The sequence below is a fragment of the Cyprinodon variegatus genome, unplaced genomic scaffold (assembly GCF_000732505.1).
Source record: "Cyprinodon variegatus isolate N-32 unplaced genomic scaffold, C_variegatus-1.0 Scaffold703, whole genome shotgun sequence".
Taxonomy (NCBI): Eukaryota; Metazoa; Chordata; class Actinopteri; order Cyprinodontiformes; family Cyprinodontidae; genus Cyprinodon; species Cyprinodon variegatus.
This window is the reverse complement of record NW_015151156.1, coordinates 133,783-145,568: the sequence shown is the minus strand read 5'-3', so window position 1 is coordinate 145,568 and position 11,786 is coordinate 133,783. Positions and strand designations below refer to the sequence as shown.

General features: G+C 38.9%; 1 protein-coding gene and 1 long non-coding RNA gene across 2 annotated transcripts in view; both read left to right on the top strand.

Moving 5' to 3' along the window:
• rars (arginyl-tRNA synthetase) overlaps positions 1 to 2,234 on the top strand; it is a 28,187-nt gene extending 25,953 nt beyond the window's left edge. The window contains exon 15 of the mRNA XM_015394673.1: positions 1,964 to 2,234. Coding sequence (XP_015250159.1) covers positions 1,964 to 2,073 — 110 coding nt within the window. The 3' untranslated portion in view covers positions 2,074 to 2,234. The remainder of the gene's footprint in view (positions 1 to 1,963) is intronic.
• An 8,442-nt stretch (positions 2,235 to 10,676) lies between these two features.
• Positions 10,677 to 11,269, top strand: LOC107097515. Its single transcript, XR_001481840.1, has 3 exons — positions 10,677 to 10,781; positions 10,891 to 11,058; positions 11,153 to 11,269. It is a non-coding gene; the product is annotated as an uncharacterized LOC107097515 (long non-coding RNA).
• Positions 11,270 to 11,786: the final 517 nt, after the last annotated feature.

Sequence of the window (11,786 nt, the reverse complement as noted above, 5' to 3'; positions counted from 1 at the left end):
ATCGGCTACATGAGTTCTAAAATATCGGCATATCGGATATCGGCCAAAATCCCAATATCGTGCATCCCTACATTTATTGTTATTAGGCTGAGAAGAAGTTCATGTTATGAACAGGTGAAGAGATCTGCGAATTGTAAAGTCGGACATGTCGGAAAAAATGCAAAATGATCAGCTGGTCGTAAATAGGAGATGACGCTGCTGAGCCCTACTGTTGAACTAGTACTAGATTTATTGTGGTTCAATTGCGTTCCATTGGCACTCAACAGTTATCTCGGTTACCGTGCTCGGACCGTTCTCGGCACGGTTTCAAAGGGGTAGTATAAATGGGGCTTAAGTTCTAAAAGAGCCACCTGGACTCAACTTAGAGCAGAACGAGTTTATGTTTTCTTCTACTGTTACAGTCAAGGTAAGTGCTTCCTGGAGGGGGCGGGTGATCTGAGAGCAGAATTCATTGTTTCTCAAACATGCGTCAATCAAGCAAAATAAGATGGATTTTAATGAAGAGCAATAGAACTTTGTCAAAATTTAAAGGGTTGACTTTTGCATTATTTAGGCTCTTTAAAAAGTTTACAAGAAATTAGTTTTCTGATAATTTTCATGGTTTCTGTGTTTGTGAGATTTTATGGCCACACTTTATTTCTTTTCTATGCCGTTGTCCTTTCTACCCCCGCGTGGCACATCTCATAATCTTCTCAGGTTACGTTTGATCTGTTGTTTTTTAATCTTCTTGATAGAAACGTGTTTGTTTCTCCACCCTAACCTCACCATCAGTAGGTTAGACAGTGAGGTGTCTGTTCAATAAAAACATCTAATTTGAATGACTGTTTTGCCTGCTTGTATTAATGGCTTAGCTGTAAGAAAAGATTGAGATATGTTTACAAATAACCGCATTAAACACGATAAGCCCCTGTACCACCAAACCAATCATGGGTCCAAATGGAGCTTATATCTTTAAGCCTTACTTCTTTTCACAAACCAGATAAAACTTCCCAGTTGTATTTTGTGGTTTGGTTTAAAAAAAATGCAGGAAGGTTTCTCTTCCCTTTTCTGTCTCTTCTAAAAACAGCCAGCCAGAGCAGCTGTCCAAAAGATTTTCATCCGTTCATCGCTGCCTTTAATTACTTTTTCCTTTTGTACTTTTCATGATTCATATAAGCCCTTATTTTTTTTGCTGGCTGGAGTAAATAAACATACAAAGGCGATATTTTGTTGTGAACATTTCATATGAATGCTAAAATGAATAAATAAATGTTAAAATATTTACTTTCTGTAACTGTCAGCAATTAACTTAAATAAGCTACAGCATCGGGGGTCTGTTTTAATAAACTGGTTTTCAGAAAACTCTCGAGTTTCCCTTATTCCAGGTTTTTAAAAACTAAGAGTTAACAGTTCCACAAAGACAGTTTTCTCAACCTCTGTTTCTGTTGCCATAGCAACATTCTCCCCAAAGCTAACCTGGTCGGGAGCAGGTTTTGTTCAATCCTCTGTCTCCGCTGTCCTTACAGCCAATCACGTTGTTTTATTTCCTCATTTAGTCAGAATTTAGTCGTAGTTTTGTGGATAAAATAAATATTATTCACTCGATCCGTTCAACACATGAGGTTTTGACTACAAACATTGCACGTCTGTTTGATAAGCATCTTATTATAGAAAGATCAGCACTTTTTAATAGAATTTAATATTTATAAGAAGATGATTCTACAACTCAGTTGACATGATATGAGATTTGTTTTTGCTTTGTTTAACATAAATGACATGCTCAATTTTAAACATATTTATTTTTACAGTACATGAAAAACTACTGAAATTATTTTCAGATAAACATAAATAGATTAATCAATTCCGCTCCACTGACTCGTGTTTTGCTTCTTTACACTTTTCTTCAAAAACCAGATGAGCTTTTCTGATCAGCAGATCTAATAAAACAACAGAAAACTCAATTTGTGATTCTGTTTTCCTGCAGGTGAGGTGATCAAAATCAACATGTGGAGGATGCTGCTGTGCGAAGCCACAGCCGCCATCATGGCCAAAGGCTTCGACATCCTGGGCATCAACCCTGTTCAGAGGATGTGATTCCACTTTAGTAAAAAAAGGATCTCTTACACTTGAACCGCAGGACTGTAATTTCTCCTTTAATGTATCAAATTAAACCATGAAAAGAGAGAGTTTGAGTCTGGTTCATTCAATATCATCTGATGTGAAGGATTTTTTTTAAATAAAGGACCATTCTGAAACCCAAACTTTCCCTATGCTGTTTATTTGATGTGTTCTGCAGAGAAAACGGTCTGAACTACCAGCTTTTAGTAACGTTTTCCTCCTCATTTCTGATCAGGTGTGCCAAGAAGGGAAATTATAGTCTGAATTTCATTTAGGACCATTTTCCACACACAGATAACACCTGAATAAATACTTTCAGCACAGAAGGACTCTTCTCTCACCCCTGAAGAAAAGTCTGACTGAAGGGTCACCCAACACCTGCCCAAATTAAGTAAAACGCCTAGATCCACCACATTCCTTCTCATTTTTGGCTTCAGCTGCAGAGGCTGTTGAAGCTTGAACCATATTAGTAGATGTGAGGATTTAGGACGTCTCCCAGATAACAGCCACTGATCCCTCAGTACAGCTTACTTTTCATCAGCTCTGGATCAACGCCAAATATATCTAAATGCAAAATTTGAAATAGATTACTCTAGTGACCATCCGTGCACGGAAAATGCAAAACTTTCCAGTTTTGCATTTTGGGAAATTTTCAGTGAACTTCTTTTGCATCCACTAGACATTCAGGCTTAATCCCAATCCACCACCTAAGCACTACCCGTTTACTAGCAATGCAGTCACTCCCAGTTAAGTCACACCCACAGCTGTGGAAGGCATGAAAATGGGACGCCTCTTCCCTCACACGGAAAAGGAAATAAGTTTTTGCTAGGAAAAACAGAGTGACACCACATGTGCGTGGCTGTAGCTCTGGTGCAGGTTGACGCGACATCAAACAATTTTCCCCTTTCTTAAATATTTGCAGTCAGATGAAATGGGTTATTTTTATATATATATATTTTAAAAAATGAATGAATATTCAGTGCAAGGTCCCTGCAATTATATTGGGACATAACATATGTATATATTTGGCCCTGTCTTTTCCTCCCTGTGGACACAGTGTAAGGCCAATTTTCCTGTAAAATACTACATTGTGGGGTTTACAGTTAATTGTGGGACGACTCAACAGGTCCCCACAGGAAAATTTCTCTTCTTAGGTTGGGAGTTATGTTTAGGATTAATGTGCAAAAGTTTGGGGTCACATTGAAATGTCCTTATTTTTGAAGGAAAAGTTTTTCAACATTTCAATGATTATAACTTTAAACTAGTCTTAACTTTAAAATTATGCACTCTATACATTGCTAATGTGGTAAATGACTATTCTAGCTGCAAGTGTCTGGTTTTTGTTGGAATATCTAATGAGGCAGAAGAAATTTAAAATAACTGTTTCCAAGCAGTTGTTTACTGTTAGGTGTGTATGTGCGTGTTTTTAATGTTCATTAAAAATAGCTATAAAGAATTGTACCAGAGAAAAGACAACAGATTTGTTTTTTTTTAAACGATGTAGATATATCGATGTAACTAGTGATGCCTCAGCTTCCATCAATGACTAACAGATATCTTCACCTAGTGTCATATCTTAGGCATTAATCATGCAAGAGAAGGCTTCATTTGTAAAGTCAATGGCTGCCAATGTAGCAGTGTGATGTTATTACACTAGATTGCCAAATAAGAAGCTATTCCGGTAGAAAATTATATGAGCAGCGGCAGCTTTTATTTTGAAAAGATGACAGATCCATTTCAAAACAGCTAGTAACTTCCTGTTTCAAAATTATTATTTTTATATAAATTTAATGTGTTGCCAATGAAAACATGAAATGTCAAACATATTGAGTTCATGAATTGTTGTTTTGAGTGTTAGTTTGGGGTTTAAAAAGAAAAATGAACAGATCATACCATTGTAGTCTGTGAAGGGTTTTCCAATGCTCTCCGTCGTGCTCTTTCTGTTGGATTCCATGGGAGAAAGTATGAAGTTTTGTTTCTGTGTTCAATAAGTGTATTTTAAGCATGATAAGTGTCTGACTGTTATTTCCCATAAGACACAATGCAGAATCAACTACGCAACAAAAATGGTGCCGTGATCTGACGACTGGTTAGCTGAAGCAGACCTCCAGTGTTGCTGGACAACGCCTCCTGGTTCCACCTGTGCCTTGGAGACATTGTCAGTGCGGAGTTCTTCGGACACTGTTGGTTGGAGTTTTTTTTTTTTTCATTAAGGGCATCAGGGAGGTTTCCTCGTGGAGAGTCAGAATGTGAAAGAAATATAAACTTGTAGTCATGGAAAATTATCCATGGGTCGCGAAAGAGGGGTTTTGCAGCTAGCAGCTGCTATGCAGTCTACTCCAGAAAATCCAGGGGGTTTGGGTTCAAATTTGTTTTGGGCTGAGAGGAAATAGGGGTCTGATGAGCTGAGTAGTCAAACTTTAAGTCCGGGTTTGAGCCCAGTGACTCTTTCATCTCCTCACGTGTTTGCACCGGATGGAGAAGTGGCCTCCGTCCAATTAATTGATCTAATCAGGTCCATTTGGTCAGAAATAGGAGAGTCCATCAAAATGTCCTTGATGCAGAATGCTGCTTCAGAGTCTCCACCCGTCTTACCCGTTGATCACAACAAGAACACTGCACAGTCATTTCAAGGTTGCAATACTGTTATTGATGCATCAAAACTTAATCTTGTGTTACGCTCTGATGTTGATGTTCCACCCTTTTTCATGGGTGACAAATCTGATAAATGTTCCGTTTTTGAGTGGGAAGATCTCATGCAGGCCTACCTTAGACAGAAATTTGCCACTAAGGCTGAGCAAGTTGAAGTGGTTATGAACAGATTGATGGGGAGGGCAAGAGATGTCACTAAAGTTTGGATGCGTTTTGCAGCATTTTGGTGACACCATATATACAGACCTGCCTCTAGCTAACTTCTACGCTAGCACACCATACACAAGCAAGGGACCTCTTGATTACTGGATACGGCTAAACAAAGCTGCAGAGGTTGCTGAACTGTGCTTGGCTAGTAAAGGGGAAACAGTGACTGATCTGAGTTCACAACTGCTGCTCATGTTTATTCGTCATTGTCCTGACAAAGAGCTAGCTTGATATTTAAAACCAAACCTTCTCGCAACTGGACAGCTAGTGAAGTGCAAGACCATTTGGATGATAATTTAAGAGAACTTTCTAAGCCTCCTTTGTTACTTATGTCTGTTGATGCATCATCTTCTGGATTTGGAGCTGTACTGTCACAGGTACAGGGTGGTCACAGCCTTGCCAGGCCTATTGCTTTTGCTAACAAGTCTTTGAATCATGTGCAGTCCAAATACCCAGCTCACAGACTTGAGTTTCTTGCCATGAAATGGGCTATTCATGATAAGTTTAGTCATTGGCTGCGTGGACATAAATTAACTGTTTGGACTGACAACAATCCTCTGAAATACATTCTTACCAAGCCGAGGCTGGACGCTTGTGACCAGAGGTGGGTGGCCAAGTTGGCCCCCTTTGATTTTGACAGTCAGTATATTCCGGGGTCGCAAAATGTTGTGGCAGATGCATTGAGCAGGGAACCATTTGCTCATCACAAGATGATGCATTGGTTGACGAGGATTCCATATGATACTTTATTTGAGGAGGTAAGGGGTTTGCGGGTGGAAGATGTTCAGAAAATGTTGCGCCTTTCTCTGGAAGAGTCTGTGGAGAAGCGCAAACTCACTTCCGCAATTTAGGGCTCTGTCACAGGCAGTTTGGATATTAAGGACAACGGTGGGAGAGTTTCTCATGATGAGGTGTCAGCCGTATTCAAGTCTCACTGTTGTTGGAATGATGGTACGAAAATGAGGGAAACCTGCTACACCCAACAATCCGAGAAACTGTTGCCAGCTAAGCAGAGCCCACTGCCTGTCCTCATTCATGAGGAGTGGTATGAGAAGCAGTGTCAGGATCCTGTGGTCAGCCTGGTTTCTTTTTATGTGAACAGGGGAAGTCGACCATCCCGACATGAGCGCATTCATGAATCACCGGAGACAAACCGTACATTACGACAATGGGGTAAACTCACAACCCGGTTGGGTGTGTTGTATCGTGTTTCTAAACATGTGGTGAGTAAGAAGAAAGTGTTTCAATATGTGGTTCCAGTTGCTTTGAGAGGTCAGGTGTTGAAAGGGGTGCATGATAATGCAGGCCATCAAGGTCAGCAGCACACACTGTGGCTTGCCAGATAATGCTTTTACTGGGATTCGATGGAAAACGATGTCAAAGAATATGTTAGTTATTGTAAGAGATGTGTTTTGAGCAAAGCACCCGAACCTGAGGCCAGGGCTCCACTTGTTTCTTTTGTTACATCAGCACCACTAGAATTAGTTTATATTGACTTCTGGCCAGTGGAGGATGTCAATAACAAGTCCATCGATGTTCTAGTGGTGACAGACTATTTTACCAGGCTTGCATGTGCTTACCCATGTCCAAATCAGTCTGCCAAGTCTGTGGTTCGTGTGTTATGGAATAATTTTTTTCCCATATACAGGTTCCCAGCTCGTATTCATTCTGACAGAAGGGCTATTTTTGAGAGTTCCCTCATAGCCGAGCTACTCCTGATGGCAGGTGTTCATAAGAGCCATACAACGCCGTATCATCCCTCGGGAAATGGCCAGGCTAAACGTCTAAACCGGACTCTGGGTAGCATGATCCGTGCTTTGCCTCCTCGGGCAAAGGAAAAGTGGCCTCAGATGCTAAACACACTGACTTTTGCCTATAATTGCACAGCAAACGAAACTTCAGGTTTTCCGCCTTTCTTTTTCATTTTCGGGCAAACTTCTAGGATTCCTTGTTGATGGGATGTTTGGAAGTGTTGTCTTAGATGGTATAGACTGCTGACATGGACAAATATGTTAAGTCATTGGGCATGGATCTCAGGTAAGCAATGACTTTGGTTCAACGGCATGCTGAGAAGCAGCAATTGAGACAAGCTGAAGTGTATAATCGAAAGATTAAGGGACATACTTTGGAGAAGGCAGACAGAGTTTTGATGGCTTAGGAAGGGAAACGGGGAAAAAGGAAAATGGCTGATCGTTGGAAGGATACGATTTACATCATTGTCCATAAGAATAGGGGACTAAACACCTATGTTATTCATCATCCTGTTACAGGGCGAGTTATGACAGTTTATAGGAATCTGATCATGCCTGTAAACTTTTTGCCTTTGCCATCATGGGATGACTCTTTGTCGCAGGCTTCTCTTTCAAACAATGTTTCAGAAGTTAGGTTGTCAGACTATGCTGCTCCAGGTGAGTGGGACAGTGATGCTTGAACAGCTCACTGGGTTTCCTCCCTTCCAGAGTCTAGTGTGGTAATGATCACAGGTGATACAGTAGCTAGTTAAACTGAAGCGATTGGTGGCATGGTAATGTTCGGGGTGGAGGGATCATGTCTGCACGTGGGGACCATAGGAGCATTTAGGATCAGATGGATCATGGGTCAGAGAGCTCACACTCTGAGGATAACATTAGTGATCGACTGTTAGACTCTGTAAGCGCAGGCTTACGCCCAAGTGAAGCTAGATGTGACTCAGGCGTTACAGTTGTACCTTCAGGGATTTCTTCAGTTGTTCAGGGGAAAGGGATACGGACAAGACTGGGTCGACTTGTCAAACCAGGTAACAGGTTGATTCAAACAATGTCCACACAATGGGTTAAGATTTTTACATGGATCTCAAGGGCCACCTAGTTTGTTATATGTGTGATTTATTTATTTTTCTCCTTTTATTGGGATTTTTTATTTTTCCACTGAGTTGTGGTGACAATTTCAGTTATGTTGTCCATTGCGCTGGACATATTTGGGTGATTTTGAGTGTACTCTATGATAGATGTGTAAGTGGCATGTCTGCTATGGTGAGGTGGGGCCTTAACTACCCCTCATCTTCCCTAATTCTTAATTGAATAGCTCTTTGCTGGTTCATCATTTTGGTCTTGTGTAGAGGGTATTTTTTTCTATGTTCGTGTTTTGTACGTGTTTTTTTGTATGTTTTGTTGTTGGTTTATTTTGGTTGGTTCATTTTGTTTTTCTTTCTCATTTGGGTAACATGCCTGCAATCTAGTGTAAAACAGTGGGAGTGAATGTAGCAGTGTGATGTTATTACACTAGATTGCCAAATAATTTAATTATTCTTGGTGTGGGATGATTGTGTTTATTTACTTTCCTTCTTATTCATGTACTGTTTAAAAGTATTATGACCCTTTTTGGGCTTAGTTATTAACAACAGCTCCAATTATTTCTAGTTTGTAAAGTAGATTTGTTATTTTACACAAGTTGCTCTTTCTGTTGGATTTCATGGGAGAAGGCGCTGTGGAACACTGTGGCAAGAAAAAGCCTGTTGATTACTATGTTCTATGTGAATGAAGGAGCATTAAAAGTGCCTTCAGATCAGCTGTCGTCTGGCTGTTATTTCCCATAAGACACAACGCAGAATCAACTACGCTACACCAAGCCTGTTTTTTTTTTTATTACATAGCAATGTATCTTTTGGAACTTGAACATCACATGTCATGAACACTTTAAACAAATAAGTTAATCTTGACAGGAACAAGAAGATTTAATTCCAAAACTTAAACAAAAGATAACCAACGACATATTTTAAATTTATTGAACAAAAGCATGCTTTGAAATATTTCATTTCATTTTATTGTCTCGCAGTCAAACTTTTTTGAATTACACACATGAGACACCAAGTAACTGTTTTTAAATCTCTGAGTATAATATGAAAACATGTTCATATAGTACCAAGTTCAACATCCTTTATATACCTTGGGAATTTAGGTATAACATAGTGATCAAATTTCACAAAGATTTCGTTTGTTTGACTGGAACTAGAATAGAGTATTTTCATGAATCTTATGTGAAATATCTGGATGGAGCTGAAGTTTTTAACATTCACATGAAGGCCTTCCAATTCTCATAGTTAGCTCATAATAAAAAACAAATCACTGGAAAGATGCAAGAATCGGTTTATGTAATGCTGATGATAATTTTTCCATCTATAATTGAAAAGGGTATGAGTATTTTGATATTTTTTTTTCCAAATCATTTCACCTTTCACCCTTGCATTGTCTATTGATAGATCTCTGTCTTGTTTCCTTTGAGAAACCTTTTATCTCTATAAAAAAATTGTTGAATTTGAATCAACCAAGGCGAGTTATCATTCTGGGCTTTACTGAATAAAAAAAAACTTTAATGCTAGATCTTGAAACTTGGTCTCCACAATTTTTATACATATTAAGGTCTCTATCAACCTAATTTTAATAGCAAGAGAACACTTTTTAAAAAAGGGATTTGTTTATAGGATGCATCTTTCTGGTTTCTGTTTTTAGGCCTGCGTAAGACCAAGGGTAATGTGACATGTAGAACACTGAAAAGGAAATACAAAAACGAAACAAAATATGTTTCAGGCATATTTTTGTTAAGCTTGTTTGGTCCCTTAATTTTCCTAATAATATGTTTTATTGTTAGAAATGAGCATTTTTAATGACATGTGAATGACCAGTAAAAGGTGTGTTAAGGTTTGTGAACTTGTTTTTGGGATGCTTTGACGAAGTGAGAAGTACTGTACAGTTCTAGGCGTGACACTATGGCAATGGAAACACACCCAGTCAGTAAGGTTATCTGTCCAGTATATAAAGTGTAACAGAGCTCAGTGTTTTTCATCACATTCCAAGAGATCTAGCTGGCAGGATCCATCTGAATATCAAAATGAAGCTGATCTTCTCTCTGACTTTCATCTTGGTGCTCTATGACAAAGGTAAAATTAGAGCTTGTTTGAGCAATGTTTTCTTTGTTTCATTATCTCTTACCAACATCTTTTTGTTAAGATTTTTTGGGATATTAAGGGTGATAGTTGAACTCTAACACAGATGTCTATATGTTTCTACTTTAAACTAGTTATTAAAATATTACTGATTCCGTTCATATGACTATGATCTTTATCCTATAATTTTGTCCAAGTATGCAAAGCAAGTATGCAAAGCAAATATGCAAAGCTCCGTTGTTTTAAGGCCATTTTTCATATATCAGGTTTTTGTGTTATTTTTTCTCTTTAGAATAATCAATGGAAGATGTTTATTTTTATTTTAGAGAGTGTACCTATTTATGCTACCTATTTAGGACTGGGTTTGGTATAGTAACTAACATGATGAGGACCAACAGGCCTTGTGGGTCCAACAATCTAGTATGAAATGAATTCACTTCAGGTTAACATCAGGGTTAGGAATATAGACTAAACATTGTTAATGGTTTCACACACTCATTTTAAAACCAGAGGGGATGGTTTATTTCAGGCAGTGGCTCTGAGGCTGTGGAATGTTTTGCCTCCTCCTTTACGCTGTATGATTTGTTGAAGCTATGCTACTCAAGCAGGCTTTTAATTAGACATGTTTTTATGGCTTTGTATGTTTCCATTTTTTTTTAATGTTGATGTACATTGTATTCTACATTGTTTTATTGTATCAAATTTTTACTGTGAAGCACATAAATGCACCAACTTAAATGAATATAAGTAAATGTAAACCTGTGAAATTAACCCTTTTCTCTTTTTTTCCTCCTGGCTTCAGCTGCAGCCCTGCGGTGTTTAACCTGCACAGATCAGACATGTTCAAACACAGCATCAATAACATGTGCTTCAGAGACAATGTGTATAAGTGCTACCATCCTAGGTATTGTTATGCTTATGTCTTATTTAGCTTTATGATGAAATACCCTATATGCAAGGAGGTAGTTTTTTTTCTTCTATTAATACCTACAATCGTCTGTTTGACGGTACAGCATCTCAATCTGGGACTACAGCAACACGAATCTACAAAGCCTGTGCATCATCTTCTTTGTGTCCAGTCACAGACAATGGAACTTTTTCAGTTGAGTTGGCTAATCAAAGTGCAACTGCAGATGCACTGTGCTGCGACACTGATGACTGCAACTCAGGAACACTGCCTTGTAGGTTTCATCCAGAGTTTACAAAAACCTGACAAAAGTATCTTTTTTCTCTGTGTCTAATTACTTTCTCCTTTATGTGCCGTTTTCATGTAAGCTCCCAATACTCCTTCACCAAACTCCCTGCAGTGCATTAGTTGTGACCCAACAACCTCCCAGTGTACAACTCCAATAACATGTTCCGGAGCACAGAATAACTGCTTCACAGCAACTTGTAAGTCTGAATGATTAATAGTCTGCACAAATGAGAATAATTTTGACTAAATTGTATCAATACAAAGCCTTAGAAACTGATTTTAATATGCAAAAAAAAAAAAAAAATCTCTACCTAGCTATTGAGTATTTTTACTCATATTGATTTTTGTTTAATCTTTTATATTTTTAGGAATAAAACAGCCTAATTATATTCTTCTTTTTATGTCAACAGTAACAAATGAAGGAAACTCATTTCCTGTACTGGGCTGTGCAACTCAGAGCACATGCCAAGCTGCTCCTACTCTAGGTAGTTTACCGTTCATGGAAAGTTTTGGTTCAGTCACCAGTGGTCCAGAATGCTGTACAACAAGTTTGTGCAATGATCGACGAAGCACAACTACAGCTCCACCAGCCACTACGACCACTACAGCTGCCCCCACCACTACGACCACAGCTGCACCGACCACTACGACCACAGCTGCACCGACCACAACGACCACAGCTGCACCGACCACAACGACCACAGCTGCACCGAC